This window comes from Harpia harpyja, chromosome 5, assembly GCF_026419915.1.
Source record: "Harpia harpyja isolate bHarHar1 chromosome 5, bHarHar1 primary haplotype, whole genome shotgun sequence".
Classification (NCBI taxonomy): Eukaryota; Metazoa; Chordata; class Aves; order Accipitriformes; family Accipitridae; genus Harpia; species Harpia harpyja.
The window spans coordinates 44,350,116-44,370,420 of record NC_068944.1 but is presented as its reverse complement, the minus strand read 5'-3'; the positions used below and the strand labels follow the sequence as shown (position 1 = coordinate 44,370,420).

The 20,305-nt window shown below is 38.9% G+C and overlaps 1 protein-coding gene across 1 annotated transcript in view; it reads left to right on the top strand.

The window, feature by feature from the left end:
• The first annotated feature begins 3,974 nt into the window (after positions 1-3,974).
• The window catches only part of UBE2W (ubiquitin conjugating enzyme E2 W), a 33,490-nt gene continuing 17,159 nt past the window's right edge, over positions 3,975-20,305 (top strand). Inside the window, exon 1 of the mRNA XM_052787589.1 lies at positions 3,975-4,084. Within this exon, the coding sequence (XP_052643549.1) occupies positions 4,070-4,084 (15 nt within the window). The 5' untranslated portion in view covers positions 3,975-4,069. The remainder of the gene's footprint in view (positions 4,085-20,305) is intronic.

The window sequence follows — 20,305 nt, the reverse complement described above, 5'->3', positions numbered from 1 at the left end:
TGCCCTTCCTTAAACTGGCAGGCAGGAGTGGAGGAAGTAGTTGGCTTTAGAGGTGGGGAGTCCTCCAGGCTCCTGAGATGCAGTCTCCTGCCACTGCTGATTATGGTTGCTATGCCACTGGCGTACTAAGGGGAGGTTATCGTGAATGTACAGTTGACTTCTGTGTGAGAAGGAGACAAGATGGAAAGCTAAAAATGTATGGTGGACACGGATAAAAGAAATCAAGCTCCCGTGTTATTACAGTGGCAGAAATTGTAAAGAAGCAGGCAGCGATAGTTCAGTATGTAAAAGAATGATATAGGGGAAAAAAAGGGAGGGCAGAGGAAAATAAATGTTTGAAAACATTATGGATAACATAGGGAATGGAATATAAAATTATAGGGACCCTAATCAAGAAACATATTTGACCTTTGTGAAACTGGCTAGATATATCAGAAAATTATCTAATAAATGCAGTTTGAACACCAGTTGCATTTTTCCTGTAAACGTAAGGTAATGCAAACTCTGAAGAAAAGTGGATTTTTAGATCAAATTCGTGAATATTTACAGAAACAATTTTAGTAGGAGGTAAAATTTTTATTATTTGCTCTATATGTTTTTGATATGTGAGTCATAATCATGTATTTGATCAGATCAAGATAGCTTCTGAAATAATTAAGATAACAGATGAAATTCCTCTTACCCCTAAAGTTTTGAATATTTGGGACCTAGGACTGCAATCCTTAGGTTGACTGGTGCAGGATCAGGCTGCATCAGCCAAATAGTAAAGCTTTCTTTTTTAAAAACCAAACAACTATTGCGTTGGCTATCTCTACACCTGCAACAGATTAGGAAGGGTTAACTGCAAAAGTGTTTTCTTCTACATTTTGCACAGGTAAAGGTCAACACTGAAATGAACAGCAAATTACAATATAACCAACTCCTTGTGAAATCTACCCACTCCGGGATTTTGGGCCTTTCATTGCTGAGATTACTGAAGAACGTAGAACAAAGAATACTATGAGCCACCACAAAATCAAGAATGGAATTGTATTTAAGGAAGAAAATACTGATGTTCATATAAATTCTTTCTGGAAGTCTCTTATTGTGCTTAAGGGATTGAATCCCTATAGCATTATGCACTGTACAAAAACACTTACTGAAAAGCACTGTCTGCAAGCCAGGTTACTGAGACATGGGGAAAGGGAAAAAACCCAATAAAACACAGGGATAATTCTCTAGCTGCCCCTATTCCCATGGTGACAAAGAGCTAAAAATGTTGCATGTGTGTATTAGGCAATTGCATGACACTTTAAAAAACAAAGATGTAACAACAGTGATAAAAGATACCTTTGGCAGTCCTGTAAGAATAAACTACTCAAAGTGAATTTAGGGATGAGGGGATCTGGTCACGAGTTTCAGCTGCAGAGTAATGCTTTAGTTTCTTACATACTCATTAAGATAGGGTCGGGTAGTAATTTGTTGGTGCATTATTATTTATGTGAAGGGCAAACTGTCCCTTGCTTTTCGTGCCTGCTATCCTTAGGAATGGGATTTTGCAGCATAGATGAAGTTATCTCAGTAAACAATATTTTAGTCCAAAATGTGGTAGGTGCCTTGTTTTTAACATTGCAGAGCTCTGTGTGATAGGAAAAAAAGACTTCTTGAACATAAGGACAGTTAAAAGCTATGATTTTCTGCTAACATGGCTTTTCATCCAGAGAGAATTTTTTTCTTTTGTTATAGAGTAGAAGTCATATTTGTACTGATTACAGTTAGCTTAAGACTACAAAGCCGATCTTTTAATACAAAACTAGCTTGCAGCCTGTGAAGTGTGCTGGCATTCATAAGCTTATGCCTGTTCATATCTTCTGACCTTGAACAGGGTCTTCTGGAACAGGGTTAAGAAACTGAATATAACGGATTGAAATCAGTTTTATCTCACTGTGATTACATCAACACAGATAGTCAGTATGTCCATGTTTATAGCCGAACACATGTCCATTGCTTAAACTTGATGTTCTTGCTATCTTTGTGGCATATGGCATTAAGAAATGTATTTTAGGATAAACATATGTTTGGATCATGCAAAACAACAACATCTAGTAAAACAGAAATAGCGACGTTCCACTTAATGTTCTAACAGCCTAAGTTAGTTCTGAAGAACTGCAGGAAAAAGAAACCTCTACCAGGTCTAAACGTCTACTTAATGCAATAAATCCTCTGCAACCTAAACGGTGTTGTGAAATCATATAGTACATAAATACTGACTTCCAGGGAAAATACACCGAGCAAGATTCTTCTGACTTAGGTGTTACTTACATAAAGTCAGTACAGCAATGCCAGCTTGCACAGCATCAGGAGGCCATAGTTTACGACATGAAAACTGAGGTTGAATTTAGAGGACAAGAAGTATAGGATTTGGTTAGTATCACGATACTTTTTCCATCTTTACTTTTGGTAGGCTAGTCTTCCTTTCTATGCAAAAATTGACACATACTCAATTCTGTCATCAGCAAATTCCCGCAAAGCCAAGAGGCTTGTTCCCTTCTGCAGCTACCTCAGAGGGCAAGGATACTCCTTCTGTTCCTCCCTTCAAGCAAACCCCAGAAGTTTGTATACTCGCTTCAACATTGGCAACACTGTTGGTGCTGGGTACAAGTTGGAAGCTGATGCCGTGTTCTGCTGGGTTTTTGTTTTCCTCCAGATGATAGCCATTTTCAAAGTTGAGGATGCATAAAAACATACCAGAAGGTAAAGCTTGTACGTAGAAGTAGTATCTTGCATCACATTAAATAATATGGTTAAAGAAAGTAGGCAGGCTTTTGGATGCACAACCTGTCTTTAGGTCTAAAATTAAAGAAGCAGATTTCAAAGGTAAACACAAACTGAGAACAACTGTTCAATAATTTAATTGGATGTGTATCTAGGCCACCTCTGAAGGAAAAATCAGGTGCTACTGATGAAGCAGAAGTGACCCAAAGGGCTTCTTTAGCATCATCAGAAAGCGTGGGTGTGAAGGGATGGAGAAAGGTACTCCAATGTTTTTGGAACGTGTAGTGCTATCAGCAGGGAGATGGGTATTGTAACGAGCTATGAAATCAGTATCTCTATTAAATCCTTGGTTTACATATCCACTAGGATTATGAGTTTTATAGGTTTGACTTTGAAAAAACATTTTGTGGGTTTATCCTGAGGATCTGTTAGGCCTGAAATACTATAGCTGGAGTAACTGCTTTATGAAAAGTGTTTCCACAATTTGCTTAATTTATTGATTGCATGCAGGTTGCTTCTAGCGAGCGGCGCGTTTATTTTCACCTACGCAGTTACCACAAAATCATCTGGTGCAAAGCACAAAGGATGTTCCACTCCAGGAAAGGAAAACATCGCATCTAAAAATGCTCCCGCTTAAAGTACACCCGAGCTAATTTGGGCATGTGCGCCACCCGACCACCACTGCAGAAAAACCAGGTTATCTGAAGACTGAAGACCTGTGGGCAGCGCAGCGCGGGAGGCAGAAAGGCCTCCCCTCGCCAGGAGAGCCGTCCCTCACCCCAAGCCGCAGGCAGGCCTTCTCCCACGGCAAACCAGCCCACGGCCCCGCCGTCCTGAACCCGGCAAGCCGAGCAGGGCCGGCCCGGGCCCGCTGCGCATCCCTCATCCCTCCTTCCCGCCGGGACACGCCAGACGTGAGGGGAGCCCGGAGAAACCCATAAAAGGGCACAGCCGGCATTAACTAGCTCCCCTAAAGACTCTGGGCGTGCGGGTATAAAACCTTTACAAACATGAGAGGCCGGGTGGGGGGGTTAGCTCCCTCCCGAGCAGAGGACGGGCAGCACCGGGGGAGCCCTGCGATGGGCGCAGCGAGGCGCCTCCCCCGCGGCCGGCAATGGCGGTGGCGGTAGCAGTGGCGGCGGCGGCGGGAGCCCAAGGGTGACGCCCGCCCGCACCGCCCTCTCCCCGCGCATGCGCGGCCGCCCCGCCGGCGGCGCGGGCACGTGACCGGGGAAGGCGGGGAGGGGACGGGCGTGCGGCGCTGCGTCTCTGTGGGCCCGGGCCGGCGGCGCAGTGGGGAGGGGGAGGATCCATCATGGCGTCTATGCAGGTGAGGAGCCTGCGGCGGAGCCGGGGCAGCGCCGGGGCGCGGGGGCCGAGCGGCAGCGGCGGCGGCCCGGAGCCGGGAGGAGCCGTTCCCCCGGGCGGGTGCGTGGTGGTGCGCTCTGGGGAGCGGTGCGGGCGGAGCAACCGCGGGGGCAGCGGCTGAGGGGATCGGTTGCGTGGCGGCTCCGGCGCGGCCGCGGGGGTAGGGAGGGCCGGCGGCCGCTCGGCAGGGCCGGGGAGGGCAGGGTAGGGCTGGCCCGGCGCCGGGATGGAGCTGAGACCCGCGGGGACAGGCTGCGAGGGGCGAGGCCGGGCTCCGGCTGCGGCGAGGGAGGGAGGGAGGAGGGAGCCGCAAGTGAGGGCGGGCGGGGCAGGATGGCGGGCGGGGGAGGAGGCGGGAGGCGCCGGGGGGGCGAGTTGCCTCGGGGAGAGGTCTGGCAGCGATGCCTCCTCTCCCCCTCGGCAGGGTTTTAGGGGGCCACGGCTTCGCTGGTCGATGTGGGAGGTGGCGGGGTCGTCCCCCTCCCTCCCTCGGCGGTGTGGCCGCGGCGTAGCGGAGGGAGTCAGGGAGATACACCCCCCCCCCCCCCCCCGTGACACCGTGAGGACGGTGTCGAAGGATGCAACCAACAACTGTATCTTCCCGGGCGTTTCTTGGGGTACAGCACTGTAATTCTCCGGTATGGGGGGGGCTGGGACAGGCAAGTTTTGTCCCAAGCCGTATGCCCGTGGGGTCCTCTGTCTCTCCGTAAATTGAGATTGTAGCGTGGTGTCAGTCCTGTGGACCGATAACGTCTGGTTTTACTTGGTTGGATGGGGTTGCTGTGGGTACAGTAGCATGAAACATCCTGCTGCTTGACAGGTATTTCCAGCTGAATTATTTATTCATACCTTCTCCGAAGGAGTTCTTAAATAGTAGCTGCAGAAATTGCTCTGGAAGAATGGATCACTTTCACTGTGTGCTGCTCTGAGTGGGTGGTGATTTATTGAGAGGGGCAGGAGAAAAGATTGCTGGGTTTTGTGGCAGTGGCCCCTGTCCTTCCTTATTTCACCTGTAACTGTTCTGCTTTTCCTTGAGTTTTTACAGTTTTCCATTTTGTTTTTAGATCTGGATGATCTGGCACTTCTGTTTTCTTTCTCAAACTGCTGCTTCTTTTCTCTTTCTTGTTTTCGTTTTGGTCCAATATAACTTACATTTTTTGTCACTAGTAATGAAACAGACCAGAAGGAACGTACAAAAACAATGACATAAGTTTAATTGTCCTGATAACTGGGATTTAGCATAGCTAAAAAGGGTTAAAATGTTAAAGCATTGAACTTTATGGGGTAAAAATTTTGCTGATGAAGTGTAGAAGCATAAAAAAACCCATGGTGTGTCTGAGTTATTGAAATGAAACGGGATCAAGAACTTGAACATACTGTACAGAATGTTCTTCATTTAGCAGTACCATAGATAGTCTGATCTGCCTTCATTTTATCAGCTCTGTCTGGAAAACGCGTTTTTGTAATGCTCTTTTAACGCTCAGACTTTCACAAGCGTAACTGCAAAATAGAGGCAATAATTTATTAAGTAGTATCTTTTATAAAACTGTGAAAACTATAGGGAAATGACAGTTGTGAAACTTGAAGGAGGCACTCTGTGGGACTTTGTAAACCTGTGCTGTGTTGCTGTCTCTGGCCTAGTAAACAACTTATTGTAGCTTGCCTCACCCCTCGTTCCTGTTGCTCCCTCTGTAAAGGGGAAATAAGGGTTACAAATTAAATAAGTTTGTTTAGGATATATGAATGACAAATATTGCCTAGAAGACAAGTTATGTGTGGAGGGTAGTACTCAGTTCCCGAAAATATGGTCATGGTAAATCTAAGGTTGTAATTGCTTTCATTTTAGAAATACCAGCTGTTAAGAATACACTTTTTTTTTTTTTTAAATGGTGTTCTACTGTCTTCTGATGAGAGATTCAAGAAAACTTATGGAGTCTTTTTGTCTATATGTTGTATAATGTTCTGATGACTTATTCCTGAGTTTAGTAAACTACTAATTTAGTAATGTAGTTTAGCAAATTGGAAAAGAAATTGTCTGGGATTTTTTTTTTTTTAAAAGGAAGCATAAATGAAAAATTAGTAAGTGAACTGTAAAATTAGTAAGTTTCTCAACAGTAGACACCTTCCCAGATGAACAAGACCTCAAGGCTCTGAATTCTTCTATTAATTAGCATCTAAATCTTCAATGCAAAAAAAAAAAAAATTTTACAAAGGAAACTGTTGTATATAATTTTAAGTGTGTTTTTGGTTCAAGATAATTTAATTTATTAGTGCTGATGTTTAATATGTAAGTTGCCTGAGATAAAAAGGAGACATCCTTTTTCTGATTATGTACAGTGTTTTTAAGTACCCAGTGTTTAACTGAAATGTTTGTGCAACTTCAGTCTGTAACTACCAGTAGTCTTATCACTGTACTATTGTGGCAGTATTATTTACATTTCCCATAAGAATGATCTATTGGTATGCTAAATATGTTTTAGTTACTTCTTAAACTGCCATAATTTTATACAGCAATGTATGACGCCCTAGGTTAATTACATCTTATGTTTACAGATCCACCGAAATTTCTCTGATTAACTTAAAGCTAGAGTTATCTGATCAGCTGGTTGTAAGTCAGCCTACAAGGAAAGTTTTGAAACTGTAACAAATCACCTCTTTTTGCCAATAGCACTGAACATCAACCTGAAGAGCTACTGCTGTTCAGTTGATGCATAGTAACTTGTAAAACTCCTGTGTTTGAGTCTTTATGTGTAGTATTTAAATTTGTGATCTTTGTCTGTGTGGACATTCTTTAATGGTAGTTTTCTGTAATGCTTTTCTTCTAGAATAATAGAAGATCCTGTGTTTTGTTTTCTAACCACAGTGTTGTCCAAAGTGGTGGCTAATTTGCCACTGCTGGATTGATTTAAACCTGGTTTGCCTAACTTTAAGCAAGCGATAATTTTTTTTCTTAACAAACCAACCTTGGAGGAAAAGCGTTTTTTCCCAACATTTTTCACAGAAGAAGCCCCAGCTTGTGCAACTTTTTCCTAAAAAAACCCCCAGAAATATTCTGAAAAGTTGTAAATTGTATAGAACAAGTGAATAGAATGGATTTGCTTTAGAAAATTCAGTATAGCATCTTTAGTAATCTGAAGTCTTAAAGCTACAGATAGCATAAAAATGCGGCAAATGCTGAAGAAATAATAAGCAATAAACAGTTGTTCTCAGAACAGCTGGAAAGACAGAACTTGCATTAAGAATAGAAGAGCAGGTAAAAAATAGAACCAAGGAAGTTCAGTTGAAAATGTACAGAAAATATATCATTACTGTACAAAGTGCTAGATACCAACTATTTGCATCTTAAACTTGAAAGATTGGCTTTATTCATAATACTTGCATTTTAATTACTATTGTTTTCCCTTTCTCCTCCTCTCATTTTTAATACCATGTTACTTCAGGCCCTGCATTATGGTTGGACATATTTAAACAGCTTTCACAAACACATATATGGGAACGGTTTTAGGTTTGCATTTTATCACCAAAATAACCTCTTGCCTTTTCTTTAAAGTTAGGCACATGAGATTTGTACATGTAGATATTTAAATCTGATTAAATACAGAGCTAATGTAATTAATGACACAAACAGCTTTAGTAAAGAGTGTAGAATGTTAGCCTTCACCATGTGTTTCTGTTATCAGAAAATTTTTTTTTTTTTTTGCCCTTGAAAACTGCCTGTTGGTGGGCTGTCATCAAAATACATGCACACATCAAAATAAAATGCTACTTGAAAAGTCTTATTCCAGCAATAGAATATTTTTCAAAATGCATGTCTAAACAGGCATTTAATAAAATAATTGTGCTAGATGACAATGCAGAATTCATGTTACAGTTTGAAAGCACCAGAAACTTTTATCACAAAACACAAGCCAGTAGCAATATAAAAGTTTCCCACGAGTTTCACTCCAGTGTTTTCAGCCAGTGGGGTAGGGGGTGGCAAAAATGCATACAGGCCACTGAAATTGCAAGAAAAATTATGTACACTTTCTGTTAAAGTTCCTTGGTTCTATTCTTTACCTGCTCTTGGTTCTATTCTTTACCTGCTCTCCTAGTCTTAGTGAAGTTCTGTGTTTCCAGCTGTTCTCAGAACAATTGCTTATTGATTAATCTTTCTTCAATATTGGCAGCATTTTTATTTAATAATTTGGAAGTAATTTTCTCTGCTTATTAGACAGCTTTGTCCAGGAAAAAGTTCTAAACTATTTTTAATATATCTTCCAAAAAACCCCAAGAAACCCAGCGTTAAGTGAGGAAAGCTTTCAGCCAACTGGAACTTCAGTGATGATGCACATGTGTTCTGTACTGTTAAACATCACAGTATGGGATGCTATTTGTGTTGTTTCAAACAAAATATTTAGAAAATAAGAAGAAAATGAGTGGTTACTGTAACTATATAACCAATTCTGGCGTATAAACACAAGGAAATTATTGGTAGTTAGTAACAGCTTTAATTTAGTGGTGCCATTGGTGAAATACTGTTGAAGATAAAAATTTCAATCATTTTTTAAACTGAAAAATGCAAGTACCATAATTGAGACCAGAATGAGTTGAAAGTAAAAAGCATTTCTCCTGTCCACTAAGAGGTTGTTAGTCCTTTATGTAACCTTCAGTTACCAGTCTGTACTGATATGTGGTATATTAGCTTTGGCATGTAGCCATGCTACAGTAAAATAAGATAAATACAAAGTTTATAGTTATTTTACCAAGATCAGATAGTCTAATCTTGGGGGGGGGGGTTTAATAAACTTTTAAAGTGAGTTGAATATCAAGTGAAGTTTAAAATTTATAGTCTTTAAGTCAGTAAAGGTAAATAAAATAGAAGTTACGGCTTTAGGCCCTAAAGAGTCTCACTTGCTTGTTTTTGTATCTGCCCGTGTAAATAGAATTTTGGGAAACATTTTGCTGTGCAGCAACTGCACGATTTTTGAGCTAGAATGGAAGAATTCACTTCTGAAAAAGAAAGCAGTAGTTGACAAGTTTACTGAAACTGGTGTCACTGAGCGTTATCAGCAGATCTTTCTTCCAAATAGACCAACTGTATAGCTAAAATATAGAAAACCATGAATGCTTTCAACCCGTCACATTGAACATTGATATGTCATGAATACGTGTGTGATGTAAATCAGGAAAATAAAAGCAGGCAGATATTTATTGTAAAGAATGGTTATTCCAGTTGATGTTAAATATTTTTTGCTCAGAGTTGGAAAATGTCTTGTACTTGCTTTTAGGCCTAACTATTCAAGCTCTGAGAAGGGGAAGAGAGGAAACAATGCATTTGCAAAAGCCAGGGAATGTTATCTTGTTAAGCTGCTCCCTTGGAAAGCTCTGTGAGTTTGTAATTAATAAGCTAAAGCAGCTTAGTTCAAACAATGTGCAAAACTCAGTGATCAAGCACTTTCTTTAATTGTTTGCTCAAATTCTACCAAGCTAAGACTTTCAGACTAAAGGATCTTCACTGTATGTTATACAGGCATAGGCTGTACTGGTGATACTCCCAGAGATTATGTGATTAAATTACCCCTATTAATATGAAAGAGAGAAGGCACAACTTCTGTTGAACTTACCCGTAGTTATGGCTGTGTCCAACAAATACAAGTGTGTTTGGTATAATGATAATGTCTCTTATGTAGCCTTGGTTTACAACCGAGAGACAAGCTTTCAAGCAGTTTACAGGCTAAAGTTTCCACTGGGGCAAAGGAGAACAGGACGATGAAGGTATTTTGCTCAGTACTTGGAGCCAAAAATTGTCTTGCATGGTTTTGAAGTAGCGAAGGACTGTGACAAAACTATCAGCTGGGGATTGGTTTTTTGCCTTTCGAAGGGAGGAAGAGACAATATTGCCCATTCATTGAAACCTGTTGTAACTTCATTTATTAAAACCAAATGAAAATAAAGTAAATAAGTTGAATGTTTTAAAATAAAAAGAGCCAGTATGAAACCTTTTGTGATAGAATGAAGGTCAGGTAACCTGTCTTCTTCCTGCTTTTGATAGTTGAGTGCTTTTAAAAGGTATTCTGGAATCGGTGCCAGCCTTTGCAGTTTTTTTTCTTTGTTTTTGTTTGTTTTTCCTCTAAGGTGACCTTAATCACTGGAATGAAAAACAGGTATCAGTCTGGGGTGGCAGGGGAAGAAGGGAGGGAGCCCCGTCATTTGCCTTCCTGGGAGCAGTATTAATATATTAGAAAAGAAAGGACAGAAGTTAACAGTGGTAGCACAGGAATTGTGAGACACCTTATTTTTGATAATTAATGATCTGATTGAGAATACTAGCTATTCATCCTTTCATACACAGTATAAAAAATAATTTTCTCCTTTGGTGATTACAGAGTTGTTTGTCATGTTTTTTTATTCAACTTAATTAAAAATACTGTTTGATCAGCCTCAAGAAGAAAATCCTGTATATATGTCAATAAATGGTGATAATAGTTTACGAGAGTATAGCAAATATTGTCTCTAAAGGTCTGCCGGACTAAAATGCTTCATAGAATTTGATACTACTTATTCACATAGATTTATTTATTTCTTTTTGATTAGAAATTGTTGGCCAATAATGAGAAGGGACAAGGAAACTGAATGGATTGAGGTTTCCTAAGTTAGAAATTCTCTCCCTGTCATGTTTAGGGATATGGATTTGATGACTATTTAAATCTTGTTGCAGTTTACAACTTCCAAGATTTTGACCCTTTTCTTTCCAAAAGGCTTTTTGTCAGAATACAGCATTTTATCTTGGTTATCAACCTTTGCAACAGTTTTTATAAGGGTGAGAAATTCCCTGGTAGATATATGGTTGTCCTTATTGTGCCAGCCCTTGCTGTTGTCTTAAATTCATTTCTTTAACTGAAGCAGCTCAAATAATGCCAGACTCTTGTCCTTAAAAGATAAAATTATTTGTGTTTGACTTTTTAGTACTGTGTGAGGCTTGTGCTGGGCATTGGTACATTTGAAGACTCTGTTTATGAAGCAGATGACTAGCTGTCAGTTTCATTTTATTCTTTATTAGTGGATTTCACTTAATTTGCTTTAAAATGACAGGTTCATTGTAAAAAATTTGATTATCTGGCAAAAAGCTTTTCAGACTGTGGAGTACAGAGTGTTTTGTGTGTGTAGTTATTGACTGATCTTTAATTATACTGTAGTTCGATTTCAGTTTGATCTTGTCTCTTGGTGAGTTTAAGTCAAGCATATTATTCCCTTTAGCAGAGAACTGTGTTGCCTTGACCTTCCAGTCAAATAGTTTAGAATATCTTGGAGTATGTGAAGATAATATTCTGTTATGGAGCTGAGAAATCAACAATCCTTGCCCCCCCCCCCCCCCCCCCAACCTAATGAAATTTTTAAATGCTCAAAGAACAAAAGATTAGTGGTAGAAACTTATTTGTAAGTAGCTTGTTAAAAGATCCATGTATTGCCTTTTGGTTCCTTTAAAAAGAGAGAAATGTACAAAATGCTTGACAGTCAGAACTTGAAGTATGGATTGGTCTGGGAAAATAACATAGAACTGGGTTGCCAGATGTTAACATGTTTTATTAGAAATGAGAAGGAGGAGACTAATCTGCTTCTGCATTCTCAGTACAGATTGAAAACCTGATATTCAGCCAAAAATAGATAAAACTGAAAAACAATTCTTCAAATTCAAATCCTGGTATTATTTTTTTATGTACAGAGTATTTTGTGAAGCTGTTTTGTTATGTGTCCTGCTGAAGCTTTAATTGAGCATGTCCAAACAGTTATCTTTCTTTCCTCTCTGGGCCTTGATTAAAACTTACCAGAAGAACTTTGATTAGGAAAAATTCATGCAGGATTGTGATAATCAAGTGTCTGGATAGCTTGTGAGTTTGGGAGTCTGGGCCAAATGATTTCACCTGAGTTATGGGATACACTCTGCAGGGGCTTTCTTGAATGACCCGATTGATTAGGAAGCAAAGGATTTTTTAATTTGTAGGAACTGTCATATTTTCTTTAGATTCCTTAGGTAGCAAGATGGACTGTAGCAGGTAGTTTTTTCCTAAATATCACCATTTTTAATCTTTACCTTGTTTCTCTTCTGGGAGCTCTTTGGTATTTAAAGTTAGATTTCTAGTTAGAGAGTAATATGCAATCAGTTCCAGCAATACTTACACCGTTAAAAATGTTTGGGTTTTTTTTTTTTTTTCTGTAGAGGAGTTTTGTTTGAAAAGCAGGACTACCTACCCAGTGTTTAGAACTTCATATTCTGGACTTGAGATATTTTTCAGTAAGAAATGTGTGAATGGAAGAACCAAAATACTGAAAATAGAGTTGTTACTGGTCTTACTCTCTCAGGCTAGTAGGTTGTACTAGCAGACTAGTAGCAGCTTTGCTTATGAATCAACATGGTGGTGTTGTAACAACACTGTTGTTGCAGCCTGTTCACAACTTCTCCTATTCTGGTACAGGGTTACTATTTGCCTCCATTCAGTGAGGGAGTGCTTGGAAAAAAATCTATATCCTGCATGCAAAAACTTCTACAAAACAGAAAAGATGTTTTTTGTGAAATATTTTGTAACTTGAATGGGGGAGGAGGTGACAGCCTGTAGCTGATGAGTGAAATGTAAATTCTTTGCCAGGACTTCATCATAGTACTGACAGTGCTTTTGTGCTAACAGAGTTTTCTGGGTACATTTAAATCTTTGGGTGTGGAAGGGAATCATTGGCAGTTACTGCGGAAATATTGTTAGGTCTCCGTAGGGTGCAGTGGCTTTACCAGCATAAAATAGAAGAGTGGAGCCCCTCTGGGATTAATTTTTAATTTTTAACTATTTATGAGTGAGTTTTTCTTCCTCTTTGATCTCCAAGCCAGATTAAGATTTGAGTTTACAGTGTCTAGGAAGGCTTGGCCTTGGAAGGCCACTCGGTTCTTAGATCATTGCAACAAAGAGAGGGGAATCTGAGTGCGTGGAAATAGGTTTCTAACAAAATTCAAATACAGATGTTTTGGACACCCATGCTTCCTAGTCTGTGAAGTTGCTGTTCCATCTTTCAGTTTCTTCATATCCTCACGATACTGCCTAACTGAGCATGGCTAGTAGAGTCCCTACCACTCCAGGTGAAAAGGCCACCACATTCCAGCTTAATTGCCCATCCTAGCTTGTTTTAATGGTAAAAGAAGGTGTGGTGATGGAACATTTCCTCCAGCAGAAAGGAACGGAAGCTGTTTGCCCATTTTCCACTTTTTGCTCTACTCATAGGTTTCTGCTCTACTGGTAGAGAAAAATTGCTTTATGCCCAGCTGTTTTCTGCCAAACTGTTATTGCTGCCCTTAATACATCCTGTCTGGTACTGAATCTCCTTCTGGTTTAATCAGCTCAGCTTTTCTCTCTCTAATTTTTTTTTTCTCTAAAAAAAAAAAAAAAAGTCCCTAAAATAGACTTTGAAGTCTATATTAAGGGTTGTTCATAGGTAAATTATTTGACTAAGATAGCTCATAATTTAGTTTACTTATTTAAGATATTACCCGTTTAAGACACTGCACATCTCGTGCAGCATTTCTTGAAACACCAAGAAGTGGAATATTCAAGAATTGCAAAGATAAGACAGTTGAATGTATACATTGATCTTCAGTTTTATTTTCTTTGTATCATTTACCTTTTATAAAGTTTGTATTTTCAACTCTGAGGAGATAATAAGACGGGAGTATGGGCACACAGTTGACCTTTATTGGATTATGGTGTTAATATTTTACTGCTAATCAACAGAGCCAATGTAATAGTGTATGTATGCTTTGCCCACTCCAGTTATGAATTATATGTTAACTGAAACAATATTCATTGACTACCTTAGTTGCTCTCAGCTTTATGTACATAATTCATACTTGGTAGTGATGCCTATAACTAAGGGTGCCTTGCCTTTTCACTGTACACATGTTTTTGTTTGTATGTAGCTTTGTTAAAGTTTAACTCTGTAGGCTCCAGTTTTCCAAGGGAGAGGCAAAGCTGTTGTAAGAGTTCTGACAGTGGGCTTAGAACTGGAAATAGACAGCTGATATTGTGAAACTGCTTTTTAAAGGCATTGAGAAAGGTAATTTTCGCATACCTTTAAGAGCTAGGTAAGTTTTCATGGCGGGGAGGTTGCATTGTGGGGGATTGTGGATAAAGTCTGTCTGTCTACCTGTCTGTCCATGGGTTTGTGGTAGAATCAGAAAAAAGATCCCTGGTTTGGGGGAATGTGATGGTGATATTGTCATATATGCTTTAGGAATATAGGTTATTGCTTTCTGAAGTAGTTGACAGGGATACGGAGACCAGTGAAATAATTTTCTATGTTAATAATCATTCATGTGAGATAAAACATCTGGCTCAATGGTGCAGAGTAACCAAACTAACTGGTTCTAGGAGATGCATTCTGAAATACTCATCTTGCCCACTTCCAAATCTCCTCCTGTCCTAAATTGCTACCCTCTCCACCTTTTCAGAGATCGCATCTTTTTATATGCTTCTGCCCTGCCTTCTGCTTCTTTATATGATTCACCAGGAATCAACACAAGTGAGAATTTAGCTGTGGGATTTGAGATGTTTCCATACCAGTTTCAGAGGTTGCCACGTAAGACGTGCCAGTTCGGAGAAAGAAGAGTGTGTATTTTTGTTTAGCAAAGGTGCTAGAAGCTACTGGCTTCAGAGTTATATGTAACTTGAACCATGACAGACAGTGAGTGCCATCTATCAGGGTTGAAATGATGGAGGTTGTTGTGAGCTGTCTGGGGAGCTGGCAGGAATTTTACTCCACTGACACCCAGTTAATTTTGTGTTCTTTGCCCCATATGCTTTGAGAAGTCTTATGAGCTTGACACTTTAGAAAATTTGTGGAGGTTAATTGAAGGGGTCGCACAAATCCTATTTGATGGAATTAACAACAGAATACAAGCCATTGCTGTCAGTCATGTCTCAACTACTTGAATAAACTTTCTTTTGGAACTAATGTTTGGATCAGTGTTAAGCTGTGTTCTTTGATTTCATCCTTGAATCACCCTTTCCTGTAGAGGTGAATTCAGTAATCTTGGTTTCAAAGAGTTCCACCTTTTTGAAAATACTTCTGTAAACTACTGGTTATGTCACTACTCTTTGCCTTCTGCAGCTGGTTATTTCTTTAGTTGAAGGACTGTGGTGTTACCCAGTCTTGGGTTTCTGATCTTCCTACCCTGCTGTTCTGTTTCCCTCTAGGTAGTGAATGGTTTTACCAATTCGATACTTTTTAGTTTTGGTTTATTGGGAAGTTGTATTAAAAGAATGTTTAAGCATAAAATCCTTTCTCAAAAATAAGGAAAAGATCAAATTAAGATTGCCTATGCGTGCTTCATTTATTCCCCCTTTACGTAAATAACTCCATGAATGCAGTCCATGTTTTCTTTTGCAGTCTCTTTAAATAGAAGGTGGAGAAGCAGGAAGGGAGCTTCTATATGAAATCTTATGATGGATTAGCAGAAACATTGGAAAGATGATCTTGTGATATGAAAAGAACAATCCAGCAAGCAGAGCACCCAAGAGCATATTAATGTATAGATAACATCTGTTTGGAGGTTATTGTGGGAGTGAGTGGCTGCACTAGCTTGTATTTTGACTTAAAGGAGCTAGTTGAGAGGCTGAAAGGAACCTGAGTATGTGATTTAAAAAAGAATGGTATTCCTGATTCATGGTAAGAAAAAAAGCAAAAGTAATAACGGTATTGACTTTAGATATGCATGTCTCAACATAGCTGGAGATCTGTAAATAAAGAAGGACTCCTTGTAATTAAGAGTGGTGAAGGGCTACAAATTTCTAGAAGAAAATACTAAGTTACAGTGGCAAGCTGTCTCAATATGGAAAAAATATAGGAATAATAGTAAAAGTCAGAATGGCTACATGAGGATCTATTTAGTGACCTGAAGACTGAAAAGGCTTTGTACAAAACAGAAAAGCGAAAATAAGTAATTACAGCTAAAGCTCAATATGAAAGAAAGGAACAAGCATATAAGAGTGAAATCTACCCATGGTTCATTGTTTTATATTAGCAGATTAGAAAAGCATTAATAAAGGTTTTTATAAATCACTAGAAAGATGAGGAAAGGGATGAGCCTGTGAATAGAAAAGGAAAGCAAAGAATAGATGATACAGTTACTTAAATTAACAACAAATAATGCCAAGCAAAAAGGACAGATTCAATACCTTTTAGGCGTTGGGTATTATGTTGGTCACTAGGATTCAGCTGTGTGGGTTGGTTTTGGTTTTTTTTTGTTTTAAGTGTTTAAGTAACTGAATCTGGGTTTTTTGACAATTACTTTGAGTTTCCAGATAAGTACTATTTTTATTCTTGTACTGTTGTGTGAAAGGGTGGCTTCTGGAAATCACTGGACTGAATAGTCTCTGACACCTGTAAGATATAATGGACAATTAACTTGTGAGTACCTAGCTAAAAAGTAGCCAGAATGGATCACATTGAACTAACATGACTTTCTCCTCTTATTGTGCAGTAACTATTGTGAAAGAGAAGCAGTAGCTGTATTCTGACTGTGCAAGTATTTCTGGCTTGTGTTACTGTGACATTTGAATAAGCGCACAAGAGAAATGTATAAATTGGTGGATTCTTGGATTCTTTTTTTTTTTTATTAACCACAAAGACCACTTCTCAGGGTATCACAGTTGTAGTTTGATTGCAGTAAAATCACTCTTGTTTCAACTGGGTATCTGATTGACAGAGGGCATTTGGTTCTGTCAAGCTGGGTGGACCTACTAAAGGGTATTTTGAGTGCAGTCTGCATTGGCTTGAAAGAATTATGTGTTGTGTTTAGTAAAGATTGGGAAAGGAGAGAAATAAGTTGAAATAAGTAAAAGAATTCTCTTCTGTCTCCATGAAGAGTAGGAGAAGTAATTTGACGTAATTTATTCAACTCACCTAGATCTCTTATTGTGAAGAAAATTCTTCCAATTACAAAAGCAAGAGATAGGGTGATGTGGAAAATGTTAAAGGCTTTTAACTACAAGGATATTTTAAGAATCTTTGATCCATCCTTATGTTAGGAAGATGGGGAGGTGACTTCCCTGAGGTATCTTCAAGTCCTAAGTTTATAAGATTCTACAAATGAGGTGGTTAAAATTGTCTGAAAAGTGTTAATCCATTGTACTTTGTCCTGCTATGTATGTTGCTGCTAATTCTCAAGAATTTTGTGCCAGAAAAACAGTTTTCTGCATTCATGGCTGTCAAATACAAGGAAGGCTTTCCTCCTAAAACTGTTCCTTTTCAAATGCTTAATTTCAGAAACTTAGAGTTGCAACGTGCCTTTTGTACATAACGTGTGTGGGCTTCGTATATCAGTGTTGTGGTTTTTTAAAAGTACATAACTGAATTATCTTGAAGCTAAGAGTGCATGTTTCTGGATTTGTGCGTGATGTTACAGTAGTCTTTAGACTTGGTGTTACTCTGAGAAAATTAGTGTTCTTTGTAACCTCTTTGGTCAGCCAGTACAAATATTGTTAAACACCGAAGAGGAATTAATTTCAAGTTGTTACATTTAAACTTCAGATGTTTTATGAATTACTATGGTAACCAGGAGCTTAATTTCCTAATTAAACTGTATGAATCTGGCCTTCAAGGGCTTCATTTAAGATTTTTTTTTCTAAAACTACATCTGGCTTCTGATAATCCAGTTTTGTGTACTAATGAGACACAACATGAGACAAATTATTTTAAGTTGTGGTAAGGGAGAGAGGAAGGAAAAAATAGTCCTTCATAATATCTTTGGAGAGTATCTTCCAGATTTTCTGCATATCCTTAGTTGCATATTGGCCTGTGTGTGCAAGCATGTAGCAAGCAGCTTGAGGAAAGTGATTCTTCCCCTCACTCTGACACATCTGGAGTACTGTCTTTAGGAAGCCCCAGTTGAAGAAAGACATGGATGTGCTGGAGTGAGTCCAACAGATGGCCACCAGGATGGTTGGGAGCTAAACTACATGATGCTCAAGGAGAGGCTGACTGGATTTCTTCAGCCTTAAGAAGAGAAGGCAAAGGGAAGATCTTGCTGATGCCTACAACCTAAAATGGGGCCACATTGGGAAGACAAGGGGCAACACACACAAATTGAAATGTGAGATATTCCAATAAGATACAAAAGAAACATTTTATACCAGGAGGGTAGTCAAACACTGGAATGCATTGACCAGAGAGGTTGATTAGAAGACACTTTTCAAAATATTGGTTAGTCCCTCTCTTAAAATTATTCAGTATTTGGATTAATTCTGGTTAGTAGGCCATGATGCCCTCTACAGTTTTGTTACAGTTGCTATAGAGTACTCTTGAGTGTCTTCTGGAAAAGGTCTATAGGCAGCTGTTCATTAGTTTGTACAGAAATAATTGAGTTGATGCTTGATAGAACAAACCAAATTTTGAAAATGTCTGGTGAAAGCCTATTAAAGATACCCAGCTATGTTCATCAGATAAGGTATGATTAACTTGTATGGCATGGTTAATGGAATAGTAGAGTGTTGTAAAATAGATAGTATATTTTATTATTCCAGTTGGAAAAAAACAAATAAGGGCTTATATTCCCCAAAGTACCCCTTCTTAAATGTGTATCAGTTGGTCCAATAGTAATAATTATCTTTGTGTAAAGACTTTGCCTTGCTTCTCTCTGTAGTGACTAGAGTAATACTTACGAAATCTTTAAAAGCGTTTCTTTCCCCTTGAGCTGTCTAACACTTTCAGAGCTCCTGTCATGGGGACTGGAGAAACCTAGGAATTTATTATTAAATTGTATTTTTGTCCTTTAATTTCAAGGGAAGTTATCCAAGATAGTCAGTATAGGTGGAGAGAATAAAAATGAAAAGGTTCTGTGCCATCTCTAATAGCAGTTGTTGGTCTTCTGTCCTGATTGCCTGCAATTGTGGGGTAAGATCCTCTTCATTTATGTGTGTGTGTTGGGTTTTTTTTTCTGTTTTGTTTTGGGTTTTTTGTTTGTTTTTTTTTTTCCTCCTGGCCTTACCCTTAGGGGGAGCAATGTTGAGATACATGAAATCTGTCAGGGCATAGTACAATGGAGAACACAGCTGACAGGGTTAGAGTGGTTACAGTAAAGCTGAAGGAAATAATGCCTTTTGCTGATACTTGGTCCTGTTTGGGACATTGCTTTGAATGAAGAACAAGTCCAGAAGAGCTGTGGGTTTCTTGACCTCTGCATCCCCTCCCTCCAGTGTGGAGCTTTGCCTAGGAATTTACTGTTAATCAGAATTATACTGGAGTTTTGTATGCATAATAGGTAATCATAGTCAGGTTTTCTTTGTTGATTTCCGTATTTCACAGTGATAAGTTGCTTTGATAAAGTTTGCTTTTATTTCATTACAACACTAGCAATGTTATAGGTTTGCTTTTCTGGGGGACTTACGTTATTGAGTTTCTTTGGCTTAATAGTCAGATAACATCCATTTTCTACTGAATGTGCTCTTTTCAGCTTTATATGGGAATGACATGGAATTTTTTTTTTATTTATATTCTCACTGAGAGCTGCAAATACAGGTCAGACTGAACTTACATTGATACTTGTTTGAACTGGCTAACTTAGAAAAGATAATTTCTTTTTTGTCTTTAAAAATATGATTTTGTTTACTGTGATACTTTTGACCCAAAATGTAAATAGTATCTGCTGTTATTTCTCTGGGATGCATTTTTTGATCTTAATATATTTTGTATTGCAACTGAGGAGAAGCAATGTGTTGTCTGTATGTATTATTTGCATTCAATGGGCAGGCCCCCATGACAGTGTGAGTAAATGTTTTAAGATCAGAGGAACAGAGTGCTTCAGTGGTACGCTGCTGATCAAGTACACATTCTACATTTTTTTTTTTCCCCTTGAGTTACTGTTTTTTTTAGAAAGAACCATAAATATTATATGTGAGAACTGAAAAGCTGTGAAGCAGTCAGAATATTTTTGAACTGGTGAGATGGATAAAAAAGTGACTGAGACTGTATTAGACTGAAAAGACGGTTGCTGGAGAAAAGGGCCAAAGGTCCAAACTTGAAATGAGAAGTGTTGGTAATTTGGGATTTTTGGTAGGATACAGAATAAACAAAATTTCCTCTTTTCAAATTACTGTCTTTGATCAGATACTGTTACCTTAATGTGGCTGGTTTTACTTTAATTTTAAAATGGATTTTAGGCTCCTTT